Source organism: Alligator mississippiensis, chromosome 5 (assembly GCF_030867095.1).
Source record: "Alligator mississippiensis isolate rAllMis1 chromosome 5, rAllMis1, whole genome shotgun sequence".
Taxonomy (NCBI): domain Eukaryota; kingdom Metazoa; phylum Chordata; order Crocodylia; family Alligatoridae; genus Alligator; species Alligator mississippiensis.
This window is the reverse complement of record NC_081828.1, coordinates 158505356-158532471: the sequence shown is the minus strand read 5'-3', so window position 1 is coordinate 158532471 and position 27116 is coordinate 158505356. Positions and strand designations below refer to the sequence as shown.

Below are 27116 nucleotides of genomic sequence, written 5' to 3'. Positions count from 1 at the left end.
CACACCCACTCTGGACTTGCCCTGCCCAGAACGGACCAGCTGGAACCCGTGTGCACAGCCCCAACCCTGTCCCACCCTGCACCTCCTCCAGACTGCCTGCCCACGCTGAGCAGCAGGAGTGGTGGCTGGGCAGAAGCTGCTCCAAGGTGTGGGAGGAAAAGCAGCTGCCTCCTCTTTACCACTACTGGGCCCTTTTTGCTGCAGCTATCTGGAGCCTGCACCCAGGCTCCCCTACGGCTCCTTTCTACTGCCACCACTGATCTGCTGGGTGGCTTGGAAGCAGCGGTGATGACAGGCATGGGCTCTGGGTGGCTGAAGCAAGAAGGGCCCAGCAGTGGTGTAGGGAGGCAGCTGCTTTTCTCCCACTCCCAGCAGCAGCTTCTGCTCGGTCATTGCCACTGTTCAGTGTTCGTGGGCAATCCGGAGCAGGCACAGGGCAGGCTGGAGTCAGGGCTATGTAAGTGGGTCCTGGTTGGTCTGGAGCTGGTCCACTCCAGCCAGGGTGAGTCCAGAGCGGGCGCAGGGTGGGCTGGGGTCGGGGCTGTGTAGACTGTACCCCACCAGTACCATGGGGCTGGGCCAGTGGTGGCTGTAGCTGGAAGGAGCCACCATTGCCTGGGCTACCTAGAAATGCAGTCCAGCTGCAGAGCTGCCAAAGCCCTGCTGTGTGCCCAGGGGTGGTGGGACTCACCACCGTCTAGCTGGTGCATGGGCCAGGTTGCAGCAAGGGACCCACCAAAGTCCCTCCGTGGGCTGGATGCAGCCCACGAGCTGTATTTTGCCCACCCCTGATCTAGGAGCTCAGCTGTTTCTCACATTTCAGAAACAGGAACCAACTCATCAGCCTATTGTCTGGTCATTTTTGATGTTTACATTTTTATATGACTAGAATATGCTATGCTTTTCTCTCTCTTAAAGTATTATCCAAGATAAAGACATGGGGAGAGAACAGGGATGAATCCGGGGGGTTCAGTGGTAATCTCTCTTCTATTTTCAGTTCTGGCTAAAAATCTACACTTACTATTAAGTCGTGTAGAAATGACTGACAGTGAAGTATTGGACACACTGTCAAGATTCTTGAGATGACTAGATTTTATTTTATGAATCTGAATAGGAGATGTATATTTAACTGTAATGACTGCAGGACTAACAAAACAATATGTTTTGACTATCTTGACTATTTTTTGTTCAGTTTGTTGTGGCTTTTTAAACTGAATATATAACCTAGTAAATTAGTGCACATTTCAATTAGATTTATTCTTGCTTTGATTATACACTGAATAATATAGCACTAGGCCCATTATACTAGTAAAGCTTCTCGTTTCTCTTTAGCTGGAGAAAAATAAGTGTTGTGTTATCTGCAAAGATAACATGACAGCATTTGGGCACACCCCCCCCCCCCCCCCCCCCCCGAGTTCAAAATCCTAGCTCTGTGCATGGAAGAAAACTATGAGGTTTTTAAGGTGTAAATAATAGCTGACTTTTAAAAGAAATTACAGTTGTATGAAACAATGTGCTAGCAGGGTACTCTGTTATAGCCGTGGTCTTAAGTGTTTGTCATTGCATTGCCCAATTTGGCTGTGTTAAGACCCAGGGTAGGTAGACTGGTGCAGTTGCACTTGCTTTGATTCCTGGATCACCCATAGTTTAAAAACAACTGCCTGGCAGTGGCAGCAACATTTCTGTTCAGCCAGCAGTGAAACTGTCCATTGACTTTGTGGGTCATTATCAAATCTCTCCGATTCCTTCTAAATTCATTCCATGGGTGTTAATGGCCCTCTTTCCTTTTTAATGGTCTTTGTGTTCCACTACTCAAGCTAGCCTTCCTTATGTAAACTTGCTATCTGATATCTGCTCCTGGTAATCTAGCTCCCATTTCACAGCCCTGCAGAGTATTAAACTCATTCCAGTGAAATGATATTTTGTTTTTGCTTTGATGCTAACCTGAATAATACAGCCCTGCGCCCAAAGAGCACAAGAATGTCCAGTTTCTTTTTACCTGGAGAGAAATATGTGCTAAGTGTGCAGATAACACCATACCATCAGCACCCCACTTTCAAAATCTATCTCCATCCATGCAGAGCTGTCCCTTGGGTAGGGCAAATTGGGGTGACTGCCCTGGGCCCTGTGGAGCTGGGCAGAGCAGTCATGGCCTTTCCTGCAGGGCCCACCTGGAGCTGGTGGCTCAGCCCCGCAGTGTGGAAGTGCCTGGCTGCTTGCCACCCATCCCCTCCCCGCCGTCAGCTTTGCATAAGCTGAAGAGTGGCTTCTCCGGGCGTTTAGGATCTGCTTGGCCCCAGGTGCCAAATTTCACTGCTGCAGCAGTCATGCCCTGCCTTTGCACGAGTCCCATGGCTCTGCGTGCAGTGTTAAAGGGGCCCCACACAGGCTTATTTGCCCCAGGCCCCACACCCTGTTAGGGTCGGCTCTGCACCCATGGAAGAGACCTAGGAGCTGGCTTTGCAAGCAGCTTATGGACAGAGTGAGACACAGGGCTGGCAAGGAGCTGAGACAGCCCTGGTCCGGAGCAGGGCTAGATTAACCCTTTAGTGGGCTCTCGGCAAACAAACTTGTAGACCTCTAATTAATAGTCTATTTATATTACTTTTGAAACTAAAAAAAATATAATATGTAAATGAATATGGGCCCCTTCTTCACTTACAGCCCTAAGCATATGCCTACTTTGTCTATGCAGTAATCCGGCCCTGGTCTGGTCAGGTGGGGTTGTCGTGCTGCGCTGCGTCGGAAGTCCCAAGCAGGTGAAGGACACCCGGCCCTGGGCCCAACACAGCAGCTAACGGGCAGGGGCAGGGGCAGTGACAGTGGCAGGGCACGCGCGGTTTCTCTGCCTCGGCAGCGCAGGGGAAACCCGCTGGGTGAAAGGGGGCTGCAATGCACGATTGCAAATACAGCCCTATTTCAAAATCAACAGCGCGAAGGCGGCACCATGATCCCCGCCCCTTCTGCTGCAGCGCGGGGTGTGTCGTATGCGCACGCACGGGCTGCGGCCTCGCCACCTGCAGTAGGGAGGTGGGAAGGTGTTGCCCTGCGCATGCGCGCCCGCTGCCTCCCAGTTTCCCGCCGCCGCCTCTGGCGCGTGGGTAGGCGGGAGTACGTGCGCGGAGCGGTGAGCTGGAGCGGTGGCGCGCTCGCGGGGCCTACGCCGGCGGAGAGTCTGCCCCGTGCGGCCGCCGCCACAGCCACGCGGGAGGGCAGCCCCTGTCCTCGCCCCCGCAGCAGCAGTGTTTGCCTGCAAGGGAGGGGCGGCCCCGGGACGTCCCCGTTGGTTTCTCCCGAGCCCGCTAGGGGCTCGTCTAGTCCCGGCCGCCCCGCCCCGCCCCGCCCCGAGCTGGCGTTTCCCGGTGCGAATCGGGCGGGCTGGGCTGGGTCGTTTTGCTGGGGTTGGCCGGTGGGTTTGTGCGGGACGGGCTGGGCGGGGATGATTCTGCCTCTGTAGGGCTCTTCCAGGTCAGCCCCGCTTCTCTAGGCAGAGCAGCCCTGCCTTTGATTGGGACCTTCCCAGGTGCTGCCTACTGCTATGGCTGGGAAGTGGCTTCAGACCCTAGGTTGGATGCCAATGCACACCTTGCCTTGCCCAAGTACATCAAAGAGGGAACTGGCCCCCAAGTGCATATACAAGCTTCCTTGCTTGGGTGGTTATAGTTGCACTAGTGTGCCACCCTGCCCTGTCTTCTAATGCACTTCAGACTAACATGGCAAACTACCTTTCTCTTATTGTTAAGTTTAATTATACATGCTTTGATGTAATGTTTCAGGTTCTGTAGCTATGGAAGAAGACTTGGGATACAGCAAAGGTACTCAAAGATCATAGGTTGCTTGTTTGTATGTTTTCTTTTTGAAAACAAGGTAATCTCTTTGAAATTCAGAATGGTTTAAAATCTCTTCTCTTTTGCCTTAGTTGAACATGTGGTAGGCTGTCATGTGGAAGATGCTGTAACATTTTGGGCACAGGTAAAGTAAACAGACTTTTGAATAAGATGATCTGATTAAGGTGTGTTACCTTATTTCCTCCAGAAGTGTCAGTAGTGTACTAACACAAAAGATTAAAATACCCGAGCAGGCATTATGTAGCAGGTCGTACATGAAATTTTGAAGGTTAAAATTTTAGGTCTTGGATCAGGAATAGTCTGGAAAGTTGATCATGGTGCTTCTTCAAGGGTTTTTACATGAGAATGTGTAACATTCTAATAAAATAAAAGTAATAGAACAAAAAGCATTGTCATTATGGGAGTTTTGGTACTGTTTTTAATAACCATTTGGTGCGAGTTGTCTATTTTTTACCTAATTTTAAATGATAGAAGTGTGTGTGCACGTGGGGGAGGAGTGAAATACATACGTGTATTGTTACAAGTAGTACTTAACATACATAAAGACTATTTTTTGGTTATCTGACAACTTTATGGCCAGTTTCACTTTCCTTTGTATAACAACTTTCTCTGTATAATCACCTAATCTTTATACAGGCTATAATAAATAAAATATAATGGGTAGGGTCATATAACATCATGAGAGCAGATGGCTACCTGATTCTAGACCTGTATGGGAGAGATGGCACATTCCACAAATACTGCTGATCCTTGACCCTTGCAAGAATTTCCCATGTTTGTAGAATGTGTACTTCATGTAAGGGGACCAAATTGGAAAAGCTACTTGGAAATCTTCATTCAGAACAGTGTATAGGGGCTACAGAAGAGGCAGAGCAGAGAAAGAGACAGCCCACTTGACCAAAGAGGACTTTGGTGAGTTAACCTTAGAAATCAGAGCTTTAAAATCCTTTATGGAGGCAGAGTTTAGTAAAATAGAAGAAGAGATAAAAGAAATGGGGACAGGTTCACAGACCTGGAGAAAAAGGTGGAGGGAAACCTGCAATCAGCAGTAAATCTGCAAAATAAATTACAACTATGAGAAAAACAGGGGAGCTTGCAGAGAGAAGTGAAGAACCTTGTCTGATATAGAAAACTGTGAGAGAAGAAATAATATAAGAATAAGAGGACTCCCATAAGGTGGGGAGAAGGGAGATCTGGCCAAATACTTAAAACAGGTATTCTATTCCTTCCTACAGCTGAAAACAAAGACAACAGCCCATGTAGATAGAGCACATAGCTCTCTTTGTACTCTGTTCAAACGAACCAAGAGACAATACTGCATTTGCTCTGTTTTTTAAAACAGCAGATTCTGAAGAAGGCTAGAAAGACTTCTATTCCTACTCTGGGAGGATATAAAATACAAGTGTTTCAAGGCCCATCACAAGCAATTTTAGGGAGAATGAAGGAACTGAATTAAAATACAGCATTCCTCAGAGAAGTAATGCAAGATACAGGTGGGGTTTTCCTTTTGAACATCAAGAACATCAGTACATTTTAAAGGAGGAAAAAGAAGGTCTTAACTTATTGAGAAACTAAATGGAAACCACTGTAGAATCTCAGCTGGAGTCTGACATGGACAATGAGAAGCAACACCACCATAATACCATATACTGAATAATACTGCATGTCAGACTCTTTAAGCTTGGGGGAAAGAATATGTCAAAGTATAAGGGCAAGGAGACTGGGAGAAGCTACAAAATTAGGGCTATTCAAGAGGATCTGTCTGGGAGTGAATAATAGTTAGATGGAGATTAAAAGAAAAAATGGAAGAGGGAATATCTCAAGGGGGGAAAATAAAGATTAAAAGCAATAATGTTGGGACTGAAATTAGGAAAATGGAAAATAAAGACATTTCTAAAGCGAAAAGCAAAAGGTAAACAGTTGAGGGAAATGGGTAAATGGCACAAAAATAAGGATTGCTTGGGGATCCAAGTGGGAGGGAAATGGATTGGGGGAAGTTATGAGGGGAGGGGGCTTTACTAAATTGTCAACTTTAGCCAAACAATGTATAAAAGAACATGCAAGAACCAAAACAGTACTGCAGGTATATTAAGCAGACCAAACATAATCTAGATATGTTTTTTTCCTTATTTTCTTTTATTATAAAGAGGTAAAGGCAGTTCCAGCAGAGAGAGATATTTGCTAGCCAGTGAGCCAGTGTTTCTAGCCACATGGTTTAAAAAATAATGTTCTGTTTATATTGATAGTACAGATGATAAGTTTATAAGAATTGTTGTATACCATGTCTTTTGTAAATATGTAATAACTCAAACCTCATGCAATTTGTATGTCTTAGTCCAGTGTCGGAATGGTTTTTTTTTGTATATTTGCCTTAATAAAAGGAAGGTTAAATACAAAATATAGTAAGTGTTCCAGCTACTGTAATTCATCCATAGTTACACAATTTGATCAAAACCATGTAATTAAAAGCAAAATTGTTTGCATTGAACCAAACTTAAACAAGCCTTGCATGTCAGAAAGCAAGTTACATACAAGTTGTCATCTTTTCGCCTAACACTGGAAAAGGAAAAGTGCTAAATGCATGTTTCTGTTGTCTTTATGTTAGGATTCAAATACTGTGGTGGTGATTTTTTTTCTTTTTACAAATTGTAATAAGATCTTTTGTGTAGTTTTACAGACTCTAAAAATGATTGGCCTGTTAAATAATTTTTCAGGCTAATATTCTTCTAGAATTATTTATTTCTCTTGGATTTGGTTCCTGGCCCCGTTTACTAGTATTTGAAAGAAATTGAGGGCAAATGTAAATACAATTTAGAATTGGGAAGGGAGAAAGTTAAGGCATTGCAATGGTCCTGAGATGACAATGATTTGGATGATTTTTGATTGTGTTAATAGGAAATAATCCCAGATTTTCACAGGCTTTTCTGTGGTCTTTCCAGAGAGTTCCTGAAATGGAACTGTTGTTCTGAATTTGAAAAATAAATAAGTATATAAAATCCTAAAATGGTCAAAGGTCCTTCCCTTTCCCTTCCAATATCTCTCTTGTCCTTCCCTCCTATAGTACAGATGGCACTAGGGGTGGGCCTGGGCTGCGTGTGCCCAGCTATCTGATCAGACAAGTTAAAGGTGCTCCTCTTTAGAGCGTTTTCATTTGAACCACCATATAATGAGGGTTGATTTGTCATGCAATTAGGGACTTTTAAAATGCTCTGCATTGATGTCAGGGTGGCAGGGCTTTTCAGCCCTTTCAAAGAGCTGAGTGTACAACAAATATAACTTCTGTCTGTGCCCTAAGACAGGTACCCTAACCAGCACTGGAATTTGTTCTTGTGGTCCAGAAGTGTCCTGAATTTTTTTCCTTGAAAGCTGGTTGCCTTGGTAATAGGTGTTTAAAATGGTACAACAATACTAGCTAATGCTTTTTAACCTCTTCATATTTTTAGAATATCAATAGTAATGATGACATCTTGAAATTAAGCTGTGTACTGGCTGAAGTGTGTCCTCAGGCAAACTCAATTTTTGGCAACCCTGATCTTAATAAGGTTAGTAGCTTGTAATTGAGATAATTTTTTTTCCTTAAACATAAAAAGCAGGCAAGTTCTTTGGGTAGATGTGCTATATTTTATTAGACCAGCTGAGTAGTTGGAAAAAAGTTCTTTGCAAACTTCGGGTGCAGTCACTCTTCTTCAGGCATAGGGAGTCTCTGAGACTCAAAGGAATGAAAGAAGCTGAAAGTGTGACAATGTCAGTGAGATGTACATTGGAAATTAGGAAAACAAAAGGTAGAATGGGAGAGGTGGGAGATGGTAGGGAAAAAGAGCCAAACGTGAGTAAGGGAGACTCTATAGTAGTAGAATATTTGATATAACTAAATTCTTAAGTATTTTCTTGCTTTTTTTATATTTCTGGTCTTTATTCTCAGTTAAAACAAACAAAAATACACCCTGGATATACTTCGGGGGCAATACTTGTTTTGTGTTGGGGTACTGACTCTTTCTTAGCTTTAAATTTAATTCCATTAAAAAGCTATTAAGAGATGCATAATTTGTAAATATTTGGGTTACACAGTTATCCAAGACAGCTAGGAAATACCACAGTGATGGTTACAAATTAAATCTTAACTATGTCTCTTCATCTAATAGGCATGTTGATAGTCTTTTAGGCTGCTGACAGATGCGGAAGAAAACCCAGAAAACAGCATTTACCAGAAAAGACATCACATTAGTTTGACCCTGCTTCCCAGCATCTGTATATATTGGGTGCTTCAGTGGGGATTCTTGGTGCTTTTATCTAATAGCTGATGCCTCTTCTGGGCATGTGCTGCACTTGATGTGAAGGCATGCTGAGCTTCAAATAAAGCACTGTTTTTTGTGGGGCGGGGGTTCTCATCTGTAAGCAGCCTTAGTTACAGAATTATACTAGTTTTCAAAAAATGGTTCTGTAAGAGCATGCAGGCTCTTGAAGGATTGTGCACTGTCCTGTGCACACTGAACAAATTGTCAGTTAAACTCACTGATAGAAATGCCAGTTGTGTACTTTTCTAAAATATTTTACTAATTAAGTATGCAGACAGAGGAATAGTGAAATGTTTTTGTTTTATATGTATATGCTGGCTAAGCTTAAGGCATCTTACTTTGGCCAAGTACTCTGAATCCCAGAGTGTTTAGAAGTCAGTGCAGTGTAGGTGGTTTCCCTACCAAGCAGTTCAAGATAGTTGTGAAGTACTATTCTCCCACAAGAGGGTGCCTTCTGGTCTTTGATCTGGAGGTTCCTGGTACATTGAATGAACAGGGTTCTTCTACTTACAGGACTTTTCTATTTGTGCCACTGCTCTTGTGGGGAGGGGGGGAGGAGCAAGGCACTGGGATGCTGGAAGACCATTGGCATGTATAGATGTTCCAGAAAGCACTTCAAAGATGTTCTTTTGGAGTGTCATTTTTGAAGTGCTGCTTTAGCTTTGCACATCTGTACCCTCACTGATTAGAATGCTTTGGGTAGCTCATTTGTCCCTGACGTGTAGCAAATTGTCTTGCACCTTGAATGGCAGATAGGATCCTGATTTGTTTTTGCGTGCAGGAAAGTTTTTATGACCAGAGCCTTACCTTTTTCAATTTAATTAGGAAAAATCCTCCAGAAATCTGTGGTGTTATGGATGTATTACATTATCAGTAAAATGGTTGCAGTGCAGCAGAAAGAGCAAATCTTTATGAATCCAATGCAAAAAATGTTTTGTGATGTTGTCTTTGCCAAAATTTTCTTCGAGATAACACATCTAAGCTGTGCAACGTATTATTTTGTAAGTATTTGGCATGTGCTAGTAGATGAGACAATACTGAGTTAGGAGGAATGTCAGTCTGCTTCAGTATTGTGCAAATAACCAAAATGTATACTGTAAAATAAGGTTTGTAATGGATTGCATCATCTTGAGATTCACTTACACTTACACAATACTACTTTTTTTCTGTTAAACAGATCTACGGAGGCTGTTTTTCTGAAGATAAATGCTGGTACAGATGTAAAATACAGCAAGTGATCAGTGATGAAAAGGCAGGACCTATACATTATACATACATTATAATTCTGTACTATTTAACTTCTGAATACGTATTTGTGGAAACAAAAGAACACTCTGCATCTGAGGCTTATTTTTCTAAACATGAATTAGTGTTTTCTAACATGAATTAGTGAATAGCATGCATTAAAATAATATATTTTTATTTGCATAATTTGGGAGTGCCTATCTTTTCCAAGTGATATCTTTTCTTACGTTTCTGAAATGGTATCTGGCAATAGAGATTGCTGTTTGTCTCAGTTAGTTAGTGTGGTGTTAATAATACCAAAGTCGCAGGTTTGATTCCCTGGTTAGACTAGATGATCTTTATCAAGGCAGCAAAAATGGTTCTGGGGCTGGGACACATGATTTCTGAGGAGAGGCTGAGGAATTGAGGTTTAGTCTGGAGAAGAGACAACTGAGAATGGAACCACACTTCAGGTAGTTGAAGGCTGTTGTTAAATCCTAAGAGGATGGAGCTAGACTGTTCTCAGTGGTGACAGATGATAGAACAAGAAGCAATGGCCTCAGGTTGCAACAAAGGAGGTTTAGGTTGGATATTAGGAAAAACTTTCTCACTAGGAGTATGGTAGTGAAGCCCTGAAATGGGTTACCTAGAGAGGTAGTGGAATTTCTATCTTTGGAGGTTTTTAAGGCCTGGCTTGCCAAAGATTTGGCTAGAATGATTTATTTGGGGATGGTCCTGCTCTGAGCAGGGGGTTGGACTAGATGAACTCCTGAGGTCCTTTCCAACCTTAATTATCTATTATTCTAGTGCTGAGGGGAGAAAATGGTAGTATTAGTAATAATTGCTAAATTGAAATTGCTGATATTTATATTCTTCATTTGGCCTGAGTGAAGCTCCTAGGCTGCAAGACAAGCACGAGAGAGCGGAGTCTGAAGTGTCTGATTGCCTTTGAACATTCCTTGGATTTCTCATCTGCTGTATGAAGACAGTCTGATTCTCTCCCCCTTCTCCCATGTTTTCCTGTGTCATCTCATAGCTAGCTTTAAATCTGGAAAGTTATCAGTGTCAAATTATTTTAGCATTAAAAAGTTTAAGCTTAGAGAGAAAATGTGTATGTTTCCTAAATGACCTCTTCATTTAAAAAGAACTCAAGGTGTAATACAGGTTTCCAGTTGGAGCTTCTTAGTTATTTGAGGGCAAGCAAATGAAGATATTACACAATTTTTGGATGGGATTTTCAGATGCAATCACTTTTGTGTTATCACCGCTTCTTTTGAAATAATTGTTCCTATGGAAATTTAAATCATTTAAGTGAATGTTGAGTGCTTTGGAAATCTCAGCTGAAATGTCTTTATTTAATATACCATATTTTTTCTTGTACAACATGACCCAGGATAAAATGCACACCTTCTTTTTATTCTGCCTTCCCAAAAACAATATTTCCTTACGTAGAACAGAGATGGAGAGAGAAATTCTTCAAGAGGAGAGACACCAGGAGTAGTTAGCAGACAGCAAAATTGCCAGTAGGAAGGTCAGTTTGATCAGTAAAACATCAAGACCATTAAAAAGGAAAGACTGTTAACACCTGTGGAATGAAGAACAGTGAATCATTTAATCGATTGACTCCCTCAGCTTCCTGAAAAGAAATTCCACTGATGCTGTTGGGCATTTGGTTTCAGATAAGAGTCAGTGGCAGGAGTTCCATTGTGGGCAGAAAAATCGGTTTTCTCACTTAAGATATAGACCTTGATTTTTGGAGGGACTGATTTTGGGGGTAAAAGTGTGTGTTATGTGTGTGAAAATAAGGGATATTACATTTCCTGAAAAGAATTAGCTTGCTATTCAAAAACTTAGGTGTCTAGTAAGACTGAATCTGCTTTTATGTTAAAATAACTTTGTAGATCTACTGAGAAACTAACATAACTGTACTAGAATCATAGAACTTTGAGACTCCAAACATTCTTACTTTTTAGGCTCACTTGTAATCATTCTGGATTAGGCCATAAAACCCGAAGCATCCACTGTGAGAATTGTATTGAATGGACTGAATTGGGTTAATGAACAGTTAGTATGTATTTTTAAAGGCTATCCTGACTTAAAATTTGCTGGCCCCCAACCCTTATCTTCACTAACCAAGGCATTAGGACAAACCCCTTAATGCTTATGACAGAGGCCTTTTCTGTTTTTGAGGACAGACACTTAATGCATTTCGTACTGGCATCTTCCTGGTCCTCTTTCATGTAACATTTTTCTGTCAAATAACAAAACTATGGTGCTTACTAATAGTGCATAAAGCAGTGCTTCCCGAACTTTTCCTCAGCATGACCACATTTCATCATTGTGGCCCCACACTCCCAACCTGCAGTCCTCCACCCCTCCAAGTGTTCCCACAGCCCCCTGGCCCTCCCAGTGCTTCTCCCTCCCAATCTCCAGCTCCCCACTCCCCCCAGGTGCCCTAGAGTCAGGGCCTACAGTCCCTTGACCCCACCCCAGCAGCACCCAAGCCCTGGTTGCTACGTGTGGGAGGCAGCAGCTGATGCAGCAAGAGCAGAGCAGAGCCCAACTTCTGCTTCCCCCCATCCCTTCTGCTGTGGATGGCACGGTCGGAGCAGAGCCCATAGGGGGGTGGGAGGGAAGCAGGCTGCTTGCTGTGGGCTTGGGGCTCCCTGCCCTGCTGCCCTCCCCCTGGGGCCTTGTCACAGAACACTTAGGTGCCCTGCTCCTAAGGAAAACTGCTAGGGAAGGTGCCCTAGCAGTGAATAAGGAGCCCAGCTGTTGGTTGCTAGGGCAAGTGGAGGGAGCAAGAGATCGCACCTGCTGCTGGTCAGCTGATTGAAAGGGGCAGGGCCGGGCTCCCTTATAAAGCCCAGGGGTTGAGGCCAGGCTGGCAGTTCCCTACTGGCAGCCAAGGAGGAGGGAGCTCTTAGCCTTGTTCTGATACTGCGGAGAGAGAAAGGATCTCTGGTAGGATTGAACGTTGTTATGGTTGGGCGGCTTCTGTTTACGTTATAGCCAAGAGGCTTGTGTTTGTGTTGCTATTTGTTAAACCGGTGGTTTGGGTGAGGCTGTTAGGGGTTGGAGGAGGCCTCATAGGGGACTCACACTAGTGTGGGGAACCCCAGCGCCAGCAAGGGTGCAGCATTGGGGGTGCACATACCCCAGCCCCAGAGGAGGGGCAGTTGAGAAGCCCTAGAGAAGGAGGCGTTGCTAAGGAGTCCCAGTGTGGGCGTGGTGAGCTCCAGAGAGGGGGCAGCATTACTGAGGAGCCCCAGAGAAGGGGGCGTTATTGAGGAGCCCCAGTACAAACGTGGTGAGCCCCGGAGAGGGGGGCAGCAGTGTAGAAGAGCCCCGAGAGAGGGCAGCAGTGTAGAAGAGCCCCAGAGGAGGACAGCGCTGCTGAGAGGGCCCTGAGAGAGGGCTACGTTATTGAGCCCAGAGTGGGCATGGAGAGAGAGACAGGGCTGCGGAGAGCCTGAGTGCCAGAGAGGGCGTGAGGACAGAGAGAGGGACAGAATAACGTCCATTACATTGGTGAGGCGTGGACTGTGGTGTAGGGGAGGAAGTGGAGCCGCAGATAGCGCCCCCTGGCATTGGGGCAGTACAAAAGGCAGCCTCCCGCTCGCAAGAACGTCATCATAATTTCCATCAGGACGTGGCAGGAAAGTATAGGGTGGGACCTAAGAACCCTAAAGAAGGATCCAAGGGCGCCCCATGCAAGGCGCGGAGTACTAGGAAGATGGCGCTGGAAAGGGCCACCAGTTACAGGCCTCCACAGCCAAGTGAGTGGGACCTGGGATGGGAGAGCGCTACACTACCATTGCCGTCAAGTTGGAGGTGCCTGCTGCCCGCTCAATAGTAGTTGGGGCACAACTCCGCACCACTGCCGTGCATCACTTTGGCCGTGATGGTGCAGCGCTTCTTCCTCTTCTGTGACTCTGTGCAACCCTGTGACTCAGAAGTTTAGGGTCCCATCCGCTGGGCTGCAGAGGTGGCTCCTGCCTGGAGCTGGTTCAGCCCCGTTGCAGCCCCGCATCCAGCTGTGGGAGCAAAAATTTTGTGACTCCAACTGCTGATGTTGTGATCCCATTTGGGGTTGTGACCCACAGTTTGGGAACAGCTGGCATAAAGCTTGTGGTTATAGCCTTGTTGCTCTGGAATGAAGGAAATTTGTATTTGGAAAGAGGAGGCAGATGCTGCCTTAAATCAACTAGAGGAGTAAATGGAGTTGTGAGCAGTGATTAGTTTCTGCTGTGAAGAAGAGTCGAGAATAACAAGTGCTCAGGATTTTTTAAGCACAAAATGGAACAGTTTTGGGTTTGAAAACATATTATGTGGACTGTAAGAGTGGCACAGTACTGTGAGATGAAAACTGTTATTTGTAAATTAAGGATGTATTTGTAATCCAGTCAATTTTGAGGGTGAGCTCCTTAGTAGGTTTCCTCTTACAAGTGATTACCTATTGCCCTTGATCAGATGCAGGATGTCCTTTATGGAACAATACACATAATTCAAAATATTGTATGTTTTACTAAGACTTAACATATTACAGTAAGAGGGTTATAATAAAATTAAGCTTCTGTACTTACTTATATTTTATTGTCATAGTGCCAAGTATTCTACATTGATTATGGAAATTCTGAGATTCTAAATCGGTCAGATATAGTTGAGATTCCGTTGAAGTTGCAATTTCCTGAAGTGGCTAAAAAGTACAGATTTTGGGGACTACAGATTCCACCTAATCAAGACTTAAACCAGTTTGACCAGGTAAGTTTAAGACTTTTGATAAATATTTGTGTAAGGAACTATGTAACATAAAGCCAAACTATCCACAGTAGCAGTTCCTGAAGGATGACTGGTGAAAATGTAGTTTCTCTCAGAGATGTGGAGCATAAAATTTTCCAATAGTTTTTTTTTTTCCCCATGGGAAATTTTCCATTTCTAAAAATTAATTTTCATAATCTTTATTAGTAACAATGAATGGATGTTAATACAATATTAGGCAAGCTTGGCAGTTTCAAAGTTGTAACTAATGATTTTCAGGTGATTATCCCGAGGAAGTGTGTGAGAGAGTACATATATGTTGTATTGATTTGTAAACAGGAGGGTAAATACATTCGCGCAATAATCCAAACTAGAAATCAAGTTATGAATTCACTTAATTGGCTGTGCAGGTCAGATCAAAAATCAAAGCTAAAATTCTTATTTAATCTCAGACTGCAGCTGAAAGCAAAGCTAAAACTACAACTGTGATTAATGTTTGTTTCACTTTCAGTTCAGCAAACAGAGCAGTGTCTCATTTCTTTTCAAGTTGGGGAAGTTCGAAGTGTTTGCATAAGATGTGTTTGTTTTTTAGTGCTTTTAGTTTCAAGTAGCCATAATAATGCCTAATCAGAAAAAAAACTAATGTGTGGCATCATTATAGTGAAGTTAAAGTCACTGAAGGAAGGAAGAAAGTTGGTAGATATAAATATTGCAGGCAGGAATATGCTAGCAATGCAACAAGAATGAAGAAACATTTAATAACATGTAGAAACTGTCCTGAAAGAGTACAAGCCATATACAGAAAGCTAATACAATGAAGTGGTGGAACACCATCATCTGAGAAAAGTCTTCTTCAGGAATCCTATGTAAGTAAACAAATTAATATTGTAAATAGCACACAGTATACACTAGCATCTATATTGTTTTAAAATATTATAATTTTAAAAGTTGTTAATGTAACTCTGGAGTATTATTTATTTGTTTGTTAGTTTATATAAAATATTTGTGTCCTGCTTTTCTGCTTGCACTTAGCACCCGAAGTGGCTTAAGCTTAATAATAATTAAAACCCTCCCCCAACATCATAATAGTTAAATATTTCAACCCGGCAGAGTGAGCTCAGATCTCTGGCTGATGGCAGAGGCCAGACTATACTTCCCTTTGGCTCTGCAGTCTTAGGGCAACAGCAGCAAGTTGAGCAGCAGTGTTCTTTCTACCAGCAAGTGGGGAAGCAAGCTCCCTGCTGCTGCTGCTTCTGATGGATGAGGCCAGACTAGAATAGGCTAAAATAAAAATCTTTTCCCCCCTTTTGTTGCAGGAACTTGGTAGCTCAAGTGAAATAGCAGATTTGCAAAAAATGGAAAATGAAAATGTTGAGCTGTCAAGTCTGGGGGAAGAAGCAGCAGGATCCTCAATTTCAAGATCACTGTCACCAGATATACAATCCACCATGAGTAGCTGTTCAAGACCATCAAGCTTTGTGGACAAAAAGTCAAAAGTAGATCAAGAAAAAGCAGATGAGACATTAACTCAAGCTATATTTGCAAGTGGTACGCCTCTTTCCATAAGTGAAAATCAATACTGGAAAGAATGTTACAAACTAATTTGCCCATCATATAAGTTACTGTCACATTATTGCTTATCACATTCTCTCTTTGAGACTATGACAGAGTTCAAACAATGGTTATTCACAGGATTGGTCAAGCAGAATCACCAACTCGGATGTCAGATGGATGGACTGATATACAAGGAAATTCTTTACTGAACATTATGTTAGCAACACCTGAACCAGTATTCCTGAAAGCAGTTTCTACCAAATTTTCTCATCATGCAGATGAATACATAGACAAATTACTGAGTGAAGAGATTGAAAGTGCAGGTTCCTCTAGGATACAAGTTTTTGTAACTGATAATGTGAGTAAGATGAAAGCTGCATGGCAAATATTAAAGGCAAAGTATCCTTGTTTAATAGTATTCGGCTGCCTTGCTCATGAGTTGGATCTTCTGGCAAAGGACATAGAAAGTGTGAATACAATGAAGACAATATCGGCAAACTGCAAAGCAAATGTGAAGCTATTCAGCAATCATCAGGCTGCCAATTAGACTTTGAAGAAATTACAGAAAGAGAAGCAGGGGAAGGAAAGTGCACTTCTATTGCCAGCAGAAACTAGATGGGGCTCGGCTACAAAGTGTTTATATAGTTTGCTGCGCACAAAGAACTGTTTGCATTGTACTTCAGTAGATGACACAGTATCCCAGATTATTCTCGTGAACATTTGAAAGCAGATTCTCGGCAATGGTGTGTTCTGGGTTTGAGTTCAAAGAGCATTCAGTTTGCTACTATGAGTTTCAGTGGCTATCAAGAAACTTTAAAAGGTTTGGTGCATCTCCTTCAATATTCCAGAGATATTCAGACAACTGAATGAATATCTAATTACACTTTTTGCTGCCTTCACCTCTATCCAAAAAAGTAGTAAAATAGATGTTTACTAAGAGATCTGAGTTTGCTGCCAAGATGAACTGGATGAGAGCAAAACCTTTTGGATCCTCAACATGGAGGACAGCATTTATGAGAAGATGAATTATGTACTCTCAATACAGTTATGGAAGTAGCTTAAGAATGTCCCCAACATCAACGAAATAGCCTTGATGACAGACATTGCCTAGTACTGTGCAAAAGAAAAGTTTTGGAGCAAAGACATCATTTGGCAGGCAGCAGAGAATGTGTCTCCTCTCACATGTTGGAAGGGATACTGTAATATCTGACTGTTGTCCAGGATTGCTGTAAGGATCCTAAGCATTCCACCAACAGCAGCTTCTTGTGAATGGAACTGGAAGGCTTTCAGCTCAATCAGGACAAAAAAGAGGACTAGATTAACAAATGAATCTATCTCTAAGCTTGTTTCTATATCTTTGTCTCGGCCGGGCTGAACCGACTCAAGGTGATTCAGAAATTACTTGTTCGTCAGGGCTGGCTGGTGAATAGAGAGGCTGACAAGGCTTAATGGTTGCAAAAAACTTTACTTACGTCGCGGGTGGCTGCAACAGAAACGGTTCGGTCGTCTGGACAACAGTGTGAGTTGCTCCAGCTGGCGAGGCCAATGCCAGTAAACTCGTCCGTAATTCAAGCCGGCGGGAAAAGAGTACGTCTGGGACTGCGTTTGGCGACGGGAAGAAGGATCGATAGGTGATCAGTCTATCGATCAGCTAGCTGCAAGTCGGATCTCTAAGAGGCACTCTGCAGCGTGCTCAAAGCTCTTCGACTTGGGCGGAAGTCGCGCTAGTTTTTAAAAGGCCAGCAAGCCAAATACCGGCCGCCACATGTGAATAATTTGGCACTAGCCAATTGCGGGGCACGAATTTGCATCCGAATGGCAGGAACTCTTTGCACCGTGCATTTCTGTGCTGCAAAGAGAATGCATCCTGCAAAGACAGCTGCAAAGTGGCGGGAACTCTCTCCTGCACGCGGGTTCTTTATGCAGCAAAAACCCTCGCTGTGCAAGAGGCTCTCGTGTGTCAAGAAAATTCCATAGTGCCGAGGCACCAAACTCATTGGGTTATGACAATCTTAATCTCTTGCTTCTGGAGAATTGGTTAGAAGCACAATTAGTGAGGAAGATGCAGTGATGATAAGATGCCTTTGCCCATAGACTCATCGGTGAAACCATCCTTTAGCGAAAGAGAATGTGGTTCAAGTAGTTCTGAATCAGATTTGCCTCAATCTGATTCTGAAATGGAACTAATATTAGTGCAAGTGATTCTACAGCTAGTGACAGTGAAACTAGAGGTGCTGCAATGACCTCAGTAGAAGAGAGTTAAACTCTGTTGAAAGATGAGTGGATGGAATATCAGGGCATGGTATATCATGCACAGTTATTTGGGTGTGCTAAAATGAGTGTCAACAGTTTTCAGTACCTTTGTTTTTTTTCCTTAAACAGGCAGTGTAAGGATGTACATGCTATTGCCTTTATTTTTACAAGTATTTCAATAAAAATAATTTCTTTCCACATAAAGCTTTGAATTTGTTTGAATATAACATTTAAAACAGATTAAGTGTTCTGTATTTAATTTTTTTCCTAATCCTATATTTCAGTTCAAATACTTGTGGCTATTGGGACCTAAAATTTACGCAGGGGTACTTTTTTAGTTTTGTTTATTAAATATAAGTCAAATAAACATGCTAAATCAGATCACGCTCTGTTTAGGGCTTTGAAAAATTTCTGGAAAAAATTTCCAATTCAAAATTTTTCAGAAAACTTGCATCTCTGGTTATTCACCAAGGCTATGGGCATTGTGGGATACTTGGAACGTAGTCTGATCTCTTGCCATTTACTTTTAAAAACTAAAATGGCCATCTTAACTAATTGAGAACCTGCCTCGGCAAAAAGGAGGAGGGTGATCTTGTTGTTTTAGGAGTACGCTGTACTAGTTTTTTGGGTGTTTTTTCCAGGATCGCCTACATATTCTCTGTGGCCTTGAACAAATAACATGGCTCTCTCTTCATCTTTAAAGGAAAAAGTATATTCCTAAATTACAAGGGCACTGATAAATCCATCTAAGTTTGTGATTTGTTCCAATACCACGGTGATTGGTGCTACAGAAAATAAATCAGTAAATTTAGGTAGAATAAATGCAGGTTGAAAGGACAGGGCTAGAAAAATACTTACCCTCTTACCAGCAACAAATGTGAATTTGCTTCCTGTTTATAATGAATGGTACAGAAGAGAATTGGTTGTTTCGGGCCAGGTACAGACATTACACATTTACTCATAAGTGATTGGAAACTGGTCTATACCCATAACAGCATCAGTTTGGTATACAAAGCTGGTCTGTACCTATAACAGAACAGAAGTTCAGCACCCTTAGACTGGTTTAAAAATGATGGAACCTGGTCTTAAGACTTGTCCCCCCCCCCGCCCCTCCCCCGGCAAAGGGAAAATGTTTTGTTTGCTACAGATCTAAACTATGCCACTTACAGAAAACCATGCAACTTAGATTGATTCTGCCTTGGGTTTTTTGAATGTGTGTACCTAGCCTAGGTTGATGCTATAGTTGTGGTGGGTAACCACTCTGTTAGGGTTGCCTAACAGGATCCATTATAACTAACTGTTTACAGATGGCTTTGTCAAAATGCAGTTGTTTGAACTTTAATTTCTTGTGCTTGTGTTCTGTTTGGTCTGAAGATGTTTTCACCACCCTCTCCTCCTCCAGGAAAAAAACAACTCCAACAAAAGCATCCAAGGAAAGGGAAACTTCAGTTCTGGCATTTCCTATTTTTTATGACTAAGTGATGCTTCAACTTTTAGATTTAATGTAGTGTTTGATTATGTAATAATTCATTTATCATTGAAAGGCTCAGGAAATGGGTGGACGAGAACCTAATGGTGTTTAACACTGAAAAATACAAGGTTCTCCACCTTTGGAAGAAAAACCTGCAGCATCCTTACAGGCTCGGCAGTGCTATGCTGGTTAGCACTATAAATGAAAGGGGCTTGGGGGTCATAGAATCATAGAAGTAGGGTTGGAAGGGACCTTGCAGATCTTCAGGTCCAACCCTCTGCCTGGGCAGGAAGAAAACTGGGCTCAAGTGACCCCAGCCAGGTAGGCATCAAGCCGCTTCTTAAAGACCCCCAGGATAGGAGCCAGCACCACTTCCCTTGGAAGTTGGTTCCAGATCCTAGCCGCCCTAACTGTGAAGTAGTTCCTAAGGATGTCTAATCTAAACCTACTCTCCAACAACTTGTGGCCATTATTCCTTGTTATCCCAGGGGGTGCTAGGGGAAACAAGATCTCCCCCAAACCCTTCTGGTTCTCCCCTAGTGAGTTTATAGACGGTCACCAGGTTCCCCCTCAGCCTTCTCTTGTGAAGGCTGAACAGGTTCAGGTCCTGTAGCCTCTCATTGTAGGGTCTGCCCTGCAGTCCCGGGATCATGCGGGTGGCCCTCCTCTGGACCCTCTCAACGTTGTCCACATCCCTCTTGAAGTGGGGTGTCCAGAAGTGGACACAGTACTCCAGCTGCGGCCTGACCAGTGTCGCGTAGAGGGGGAGGATCCATCTCCTTGGACCTACTTGAGATGCACCTGTGGATGCACGATAAAGTCCTGTTAGCCCTGCCGACTGTGACCTCGCATTGTCAGCCCATGTTCATCTTGGAGTCAATAATGACTCCAAGATCCCTTTCTGCCTCCGTGCTCTCAAGAAGGGAGTTTCCCACCTTATAAGTGTGCTGCTGGTTACGACTGCCCGAGTGCAGCACCCTGCACTTGTCTGTATTGAAATGCATCCTGTTTTTCTTAGCCACCCCTGCAACCTATCCAGGTCTTTCCACAGTCTCTCCCTCCCTGCTAATGTGCCCACCTCTCCCCATATTTTGGTATCATTAGCAAATTTGAACAGTTTGCTTTTCACCCTGTCGTCCAAATTGCTGATAAAGAAATTGAACAGTGCGGGCCCAAGGACTGAGCCCTGGGGGACTCCACTGCCCACTTCCCCCCAGGTCAAATATGACCCATCCACCACCACCCTCTGAGTATGACCCTTCAGCCAATTCGCAATCCATCTGACCATGTAGGCATTGATGCCACAGTCACCTAGTTTTTTAATGAGGATGGGATGGGATACAGTGTCAAAGGCCTTGCTGAAGTCCAGAAAGACTACATCCACGGCGACACCTGCATCCAATGCTTTTGTGACCTGATCGTAAAAGGCAATCAGGTTGGTCTGACATAACCTGCCCCTAATGAAACTGTGCTGGTTGCCCTTGAGCATCATCCCTGATGCCAGCCTGTCACAGATGTGTTCCTTGATGATCTTCTCAAAGAGTTTTCCCCAGGATTGAGGTAAGACTGACGGGCCTACAGTTGCCTGGGTCCTCCCTCCTCCCTTTTTCAAAGATGGGGACCACATTGGCTTCCAATCATCTGGCACCTGGCCCGAGCACCACGAGTGCTCGTAAAGCCGTGCCAAGGGCCCTGCAATAACCCCTGCTAGCTCCCTCAACACCCTGGGGTGGAGAGCATCTGGACCTGCTGATTTGAACATGTCCAGGCCCTCCAGTAGCACTCTAACCCGGTCCTCCTCAACCTTAGGTCCTGAGGCATTCCCCTCGAGTCCATCTTGAATCACGGTGGGGGAGTCCCTGTCCCTGCACAAGAAAACGGAGGTGAAGAATTTGTTAAAGAGGTCTGCCTTCTCCTCTGGCGCAACCACCGGATTGCCCAGCTTATTTTGCAGGGGCCCCACATTTCCCGGTGCCTTCTTCATCCTCCCTATATATTTAAAAAAGGACTTTTTATTATCTTTGATCTTGGACGGTAGTCCTAGCTCTATGTCCGCCTTAGCTTTCCTAACAGCCCCGCTACAGGCCCGAGCAGTGGAGGTATACTCCTCTTTGGAGATCGCCCCCCCTTTCCACTGGGTGTACGCCGCCTTTTTGGCAACTAAGCATTCTTGGATGTCCTTGGTGAGCCAGGGAGGCTTTTGGGCACTGTTTGCCCCCTTGCTTCTAGTTGGGATCATCACCTCTTGGGCCCTGAGTATCGTCTTCTTAAGGAACGACCACTCATCTTGGGCACTGAGTTCCCCTGCCCTCAAACGCCAGCGCCTCTCCCACCAATCTCAACTCCTTGAAGTTGGCCCTCTTGAAGTCTAGGGCTACCGCCTTACTGCAGCCCTTGTCACCCTGCACTGGATGATGAATTCCAGCAAGCGATGATCGCTATCACCCAGGTGGTCAAGGACCTGGAAGCCTCTTACCAGATCATCGCCTGTGGCCAGGACCAGGTCCAACAGGGCATTTCCTCTGGTGGGACTGTGCACCTTCTGGGTTAAGTGGAGGTCCTGTATCTCGGCCAGGAACCTCCTGGATCCGTCCGACCTGGCTGACTGCTCCTCCCAGCAGATGTCGGGGTAATTTAGATCACCCATGACAACTACATCCCTTGCCTTAAGTGCCTCTGCAAGCTGGCCCGAAAATTCCTGGTCCAGCTCCTCCCCTTGGTTGGGGGGTCGTTGTAGACCCCCACTGTTACATCCATCTCCCCACGACCCCCTTGTATCTTGACCCAAAGCACTTCAGCTTGCCCTTCCTCCGACCCCATTTTGCTGGCAGAGGATGTGAATTGCTCTTTGACATAGAGCGCCACACCACCTCCCTTCTTTCCTTCTCTATCCTGCTTGTAGAGCCTATAGCCCTTAATGCTCACTGCCCAGTCATGGGATGAATCCCACCACGTTTCTGTGATCCCTACTATGTCTAGGTTTGAACTGGCTATTCTGAGGGCAAGTTCCTCCTGTTTATTCCCCATACTCCGAGCATTAGTGTAGAGGCACCTGAGGGCGCTCGTGCCTTCTTCCCACCCCCAGGACAGTTATGGCCTCTTGCTCCTCGGATGTTTATACTTACCTGTGCTTCCCTTCCTCTTGTCACCCTGTGAGCTGGTGAAGCATCCCCTCCACTCGAAGCGGCCCCTTCCCCTGGTGAAGCTAGTTTAAAGCCCGCTGTACGAGATTAGCCAACCTAGAGGAAAAGATACGTCTGCTGTGGGAGAGGTGAAACCCATCCTGCCCCAGCATGCCCTCCTTAAAAAACTTGGGTCATTGTCAAAATACCCAAAGCCTGCCTCGTGGCACCAGCTCCGAAGCTGCCGGTTAACCATGTTAATGCAGGCCTCATGATGCCTACCCTGTCCACTTACTGGGAGAATGGAGGAAAATACCACCTGACCTCCCATCCTCTTCAGTTGGTGTCCCAAGGCCTTGTAGTCCTCCATGATGTTATCCAGCTTGCCCTTGGATGCATCATTTGTACCCACATGGACCACAACCAGTGGGTAGTAGTCAGAGGGCTTGATGATTTTAGGAATGGTCTCTGTGACATTGCGAATCCTTGCTCCAGGCATGCAGCAGACCTGCCGTGTCCAGGGCTCTGGGCGACAGATCGGACCATCGGTTCCCCTCAGGATGAAGTCCCCGATGACCGGAACTTTGCGTCTCCTTCTCGGGGTATGCCTCTTCTGAGCCGGTGATGTAGGTCGAGCGGCTTCAGTTCCTCTGGGGACCAGTTCTTCTGCCTCCTCCTCCAGGGGGGCCAGGGCTGCGTACCTGTTCCCGAGGGGTGTTTGGGGACCAGGCACAGCAGTTGTTCGGACTGCCCTGGCCTTGACAGGTACCTGCTGCCACTGATTAGTTAGTTGGGCACTGTGCACGCAGGGTCTCTCTGGTGGATTCCTGTCCCTGCAGAGAATGGAAATGCAGGTCAATTTCATCCTCTGCTGCTCTGATCCCCCGCAGCATGCTCACCTTGGCCTGGAGCTCTGCCACCTGACCTTCCAGAGCCTGAAGACGCTTACAAGAGGGGCAGGTGGTGGAGTCACCAGACCTCAGTCCCACCCCCAGGGATCCCACCCAGCCACCCCCACAGCTCAGGGGGCAGGTGGTCGCCAGGCCCCCCAAGGGCTCCGTCTGGGTGGCAGCCTCAGAGGAGCCCTGGAAGGGTGGCACCACGGAGGCAGGACCCCTGGCAGCACTGCAAGTCCTCACCATGGCTTGCAGGTAGTCCTTACCTCCCTCCTTTTTGGTGGAGTCTCCTTCCTCCTGGGAAGCCTCTCTTGCTGCCCTGCCTGCTTCTGCCTGTGCAAACGCCGGCGCGCCCTTACAGAGCGCGCCTGTTTGTGCGGCTCCCTGCCCGGCTCAGCAAAGGGATCCAGGGGCTTCCCCTCCGGATCCTCTGCAGCTGCGCCGGCCCCTGCCCCACTTACCTTCGGGGGATCAGCTGCAATAGCCCCCGCTGTTGCTTCTCAGCCTCAGCCTCTGCCACCTCAGGTACGTTGCAGGGGGCACACGTGTGCTGAGAGCCCGCACGTGTGCCCAGTGAGCCTCCTCTCCCTCCTCCTGCACCCAACTGCTGGGCGCTGAGTCAACCGGTCATGATTGACCACAAGATGTACATGAGTCTTCAATGAGATGCTGCAGCTAGTAAAGTGAGCAAAATGCTGGCTTGCATCTATAGATGCTTCTCAAGCAGATCCTGGGACGTCATTCTCCCCTTGTACTTGACCTTGGTGAGGCCTCACCTGGAGTACCGTGTCTATAGATTCATAGATGTTAGGGTCGGAAGGGACCTCAATAGATCATCGAGTCCGAACCCCTGCATAAGCAGGAAAGAGTGCTGGGTCTAGATGACCCCAGCTAGATGCTTATCTAACCTCCTCTTGAAGACCCCCAGGGTAGGGGAGAGCACCACCTCCCTTGGGAGCCCATTCCAGACCTTGGCCACTCGAACTGTGAAGAAGTTCTTCCTAATGTCCAATCTAAATCTGCTCTCTGCTAGCTTGTGGCCATTGTTTCTTGTAACCCCCGGGGGCGCCTTGGTGAATAAATACTCACCAATTCCCTTCTATGCCCCCGTGATGAACTTATAGGCAGCCACAAGGTCGCCTCTCAACCTTCTCTTGCGGAGGCTGAAAAGGTCCAGGTTCTCTAGTCTCTCCTCGTAGGGCTTGGTCTGCAGGCCCTTGACCATACGAGTTGCCCTTCTCTGGACCCTCTCCAGGTTATCCGCATCCTTTTTGAAGTGTGGCGCCCAGAACTGTACGCAGTACTCCAACTGCGGTCTGACCAGCGCCCTATAGAGGGGAAGTATCACCTCCTTGGACCTATTCGTCATGCATCTGCTGATGCGCGATAAAGTGCCATTGGCTTTTCTGATGGCTTCGTCACGCTGCCGGCTCATGTTCATCTTGGAGTCCACTAGGACTCCAAGATCCCTTTCCACCTCTGTGTCACCCAGCAGGTCATTCCCTAGGCTGTAGGTGTGCTGGACATTTTTCCTCCCTAGGTGCAGCACTTTGCATTTCTCCTTGTTGAACTGCATCCTGTTGTTTTCTGCCCACTTGTCCAACCTATCCAGGTCTGCCTGCAGCTGTTACCTGCCCTCCAGCGTGTCCACTTCTCCCCATAGCTTTGTGTCATCTGCAAACTTGGACAGAGTACATTTGACTCCCACGTCCAAGTCGCTGATGAAGACATTAAAGAGTATCGGTCCAAGGACCGAGCCCTGCGGGACCCCACTGCCCACACCCTTCCAGGTCGAGACCGACCCATCCACCATGACTCTGGGTGCGACCCTCTAGCCAATTCGCCACCCACCGGACTGTGTAGTCATCCAAGTCACAGCCTCTTAACTTGTTCACCAGTATGGGGTGGGATACCGTATTGAAGGCCTTCCTGAAGTCTAAGTATACAACATCCACCCCTCCTTTGTCCAGGCATTTCGTAACCTGGTCATAGAAAGAGACTAGGTTGGTCAGGCACGACCTGCCCGCCACAAACCTGTGCTGGTTTCCCCTCAGCATAATCTGCCCTGCCGGGCTCTCACAAATGTGAGCCTTGATAATTTTTTCAAAGACTTTACCAAGGATGGAGGTGAGACTGACTGGCCTATAGTTGCCCGGGTCCTCCTTCCTCCCCTTTTTGAAAATGGGGACCACGTTAGCCCTTTTCCAGTCCTCCGGGACTTGGCCCGTGCGCCATGAGCGTTTGAATATTCCCGCCAGTGGCTCTGCAATGATGTCGGCCAGTGCCTTCAGCACCCTTGGATGGAGCCCATCCGGGTCTGCCGATTTAAAGGCATCCAGTTCTTCCAAATGACTCTGCACCACCTCAGGATCTATGTATGGAAGTCCAGCGCCTTGCTGCTGCCTCTCTACAACCCCAGTGAGAGACTTGTGGTGCCCCTCACTTAGGAACACTGAGGCAAAGAACTCGTTGAGGAGTTCAGCCTTGTCCCCCTTATCTGTCACCAATTGTTTCTGCCCATTTAGCAGTGGCCCTATTCCTCCCTGGGCCTTCCTTTTACTCCCAATATATCTAAAAAACAATGTTTTCAATGTGTCCAGTTTTGGGCTCCACAATTCAAAAAGGATGTGGAGAAGGTTGAGAGAGTCCAGAGAAGAGCCATGCACATGATCAGAGGTCAGGAAAACAGACCTTACGACAACAGGCTGAGAGCTATGGGACTCTTATGGGACCGATACTCTTCAATGTCTTCATCAGCGACTTGGACGAGGGAGTGAAGTATACTCTGTCCAAGTTTGCGGATGACACAAAACTGTGGGGAGAAGTGGACACACCGGAGGGCAGGGAACAGCTACAAGCAGACCTGGACAGGTTGGACAAGTGGGCAGAAAACAACAGAATGCAATTCAACAAGGAGAAATGCAAAGTGCTGCACCTAGGGAGGAAAAATGTGCAGCATACCTACTGCCTAGGAAATGACCTGCTTGGTGACATGGAAGCGGAAAGGGATCTTGGAGTCCTAGTGGACTCCAAGATGAACATGAGTCGGCAGTGTGATGAAGCCATCAGAAAAACTAATGGCACTTTATTGTGCATCAGCAGATGCATGACGAACAGAACCAAGGAGGTGATACTTCCCCTCTATCGGGCACTGGTCAGACCGCAGTTGGAGTACTGCATGCAATTTTGGGCGCTGCACTTCAAGAGGGATGTGGATAACCTGGAGAGGGTCCAGAGAAGGGCCACTCGTTTGGTTAAGGGCTTGTAGGCCAAGCCCTATGAGGAGAGACTAGAGTACCTGGACCTCTTCAGCCTCCACAAGAGAAGGTTGAGAGGCGACCTTGTGGTTGCCTATAAGTTCATCACGGGGGCACAGAAGGGAATTGGTGAGGCTTTACTAACCAAGGCGCCCCTGGGGGTTACAAGAAGTAATGGCCACAAGCTAGCAGAGAGCAGATTTAGACTAGACATTAGGAAGAACTTCTTCACAGAGTGGCCAAAGTCTGGAATGGGCTCCCAAGGGAGGTGGTGCTCTCCCCTACCCTGGGGGTCTTCAAGAGGAGGTTAGATAAGCATCTAGCTGGGGTCATCTAAACCCAGCACTCTTTCCTGCCTATGCAGGGGGTCGGACTCGATGATCTATTGAGGTCCCTTCCGACCCTAACATCTATGAATCTTTAGCCTGGAAAAGT

General features: G+C 45.8%; 1 protein-coding gene across 7 annotated transcripts in view; it reads left to right on the top strand.

Annotated features, from left to right (window-relative positions):
- The first annotated feature begins 3025 nt into the window (after positions 1 to 3025).
- STK31 (serine/threonine kinase 31) overlaps positions 3026 to 27116 on the top strand; it is an 89895-nt gene continuing 65804 nt past the window's right edge. For 6 of the 7 annotated variants that reach the window (XR_002093700.2, XM_019498053.2, XM_019498049.2 and 3 more), the window contains exons 1-6: positions 3026 to 3127; positions 3777 to 3815; positions 3920 to 3972; positions 7292 to 7390; positions 9321 to 9395; positions 13973 to 14131. Coding sequence is in view for 6 of the 7 variants with exons in the window: in XM_019498053.2 (XP_019353598.1) it covers positions 3788 to 3815; positions 3920 to 3972; positions 7292 to 7390; positions 9321 to 9395; positions 13973 to 14131 (414 nt within the window). In the remaining variant the exon portion in view is untranslated. The other variant, XM_019498047.2, reaches the window with a different exon arrangement.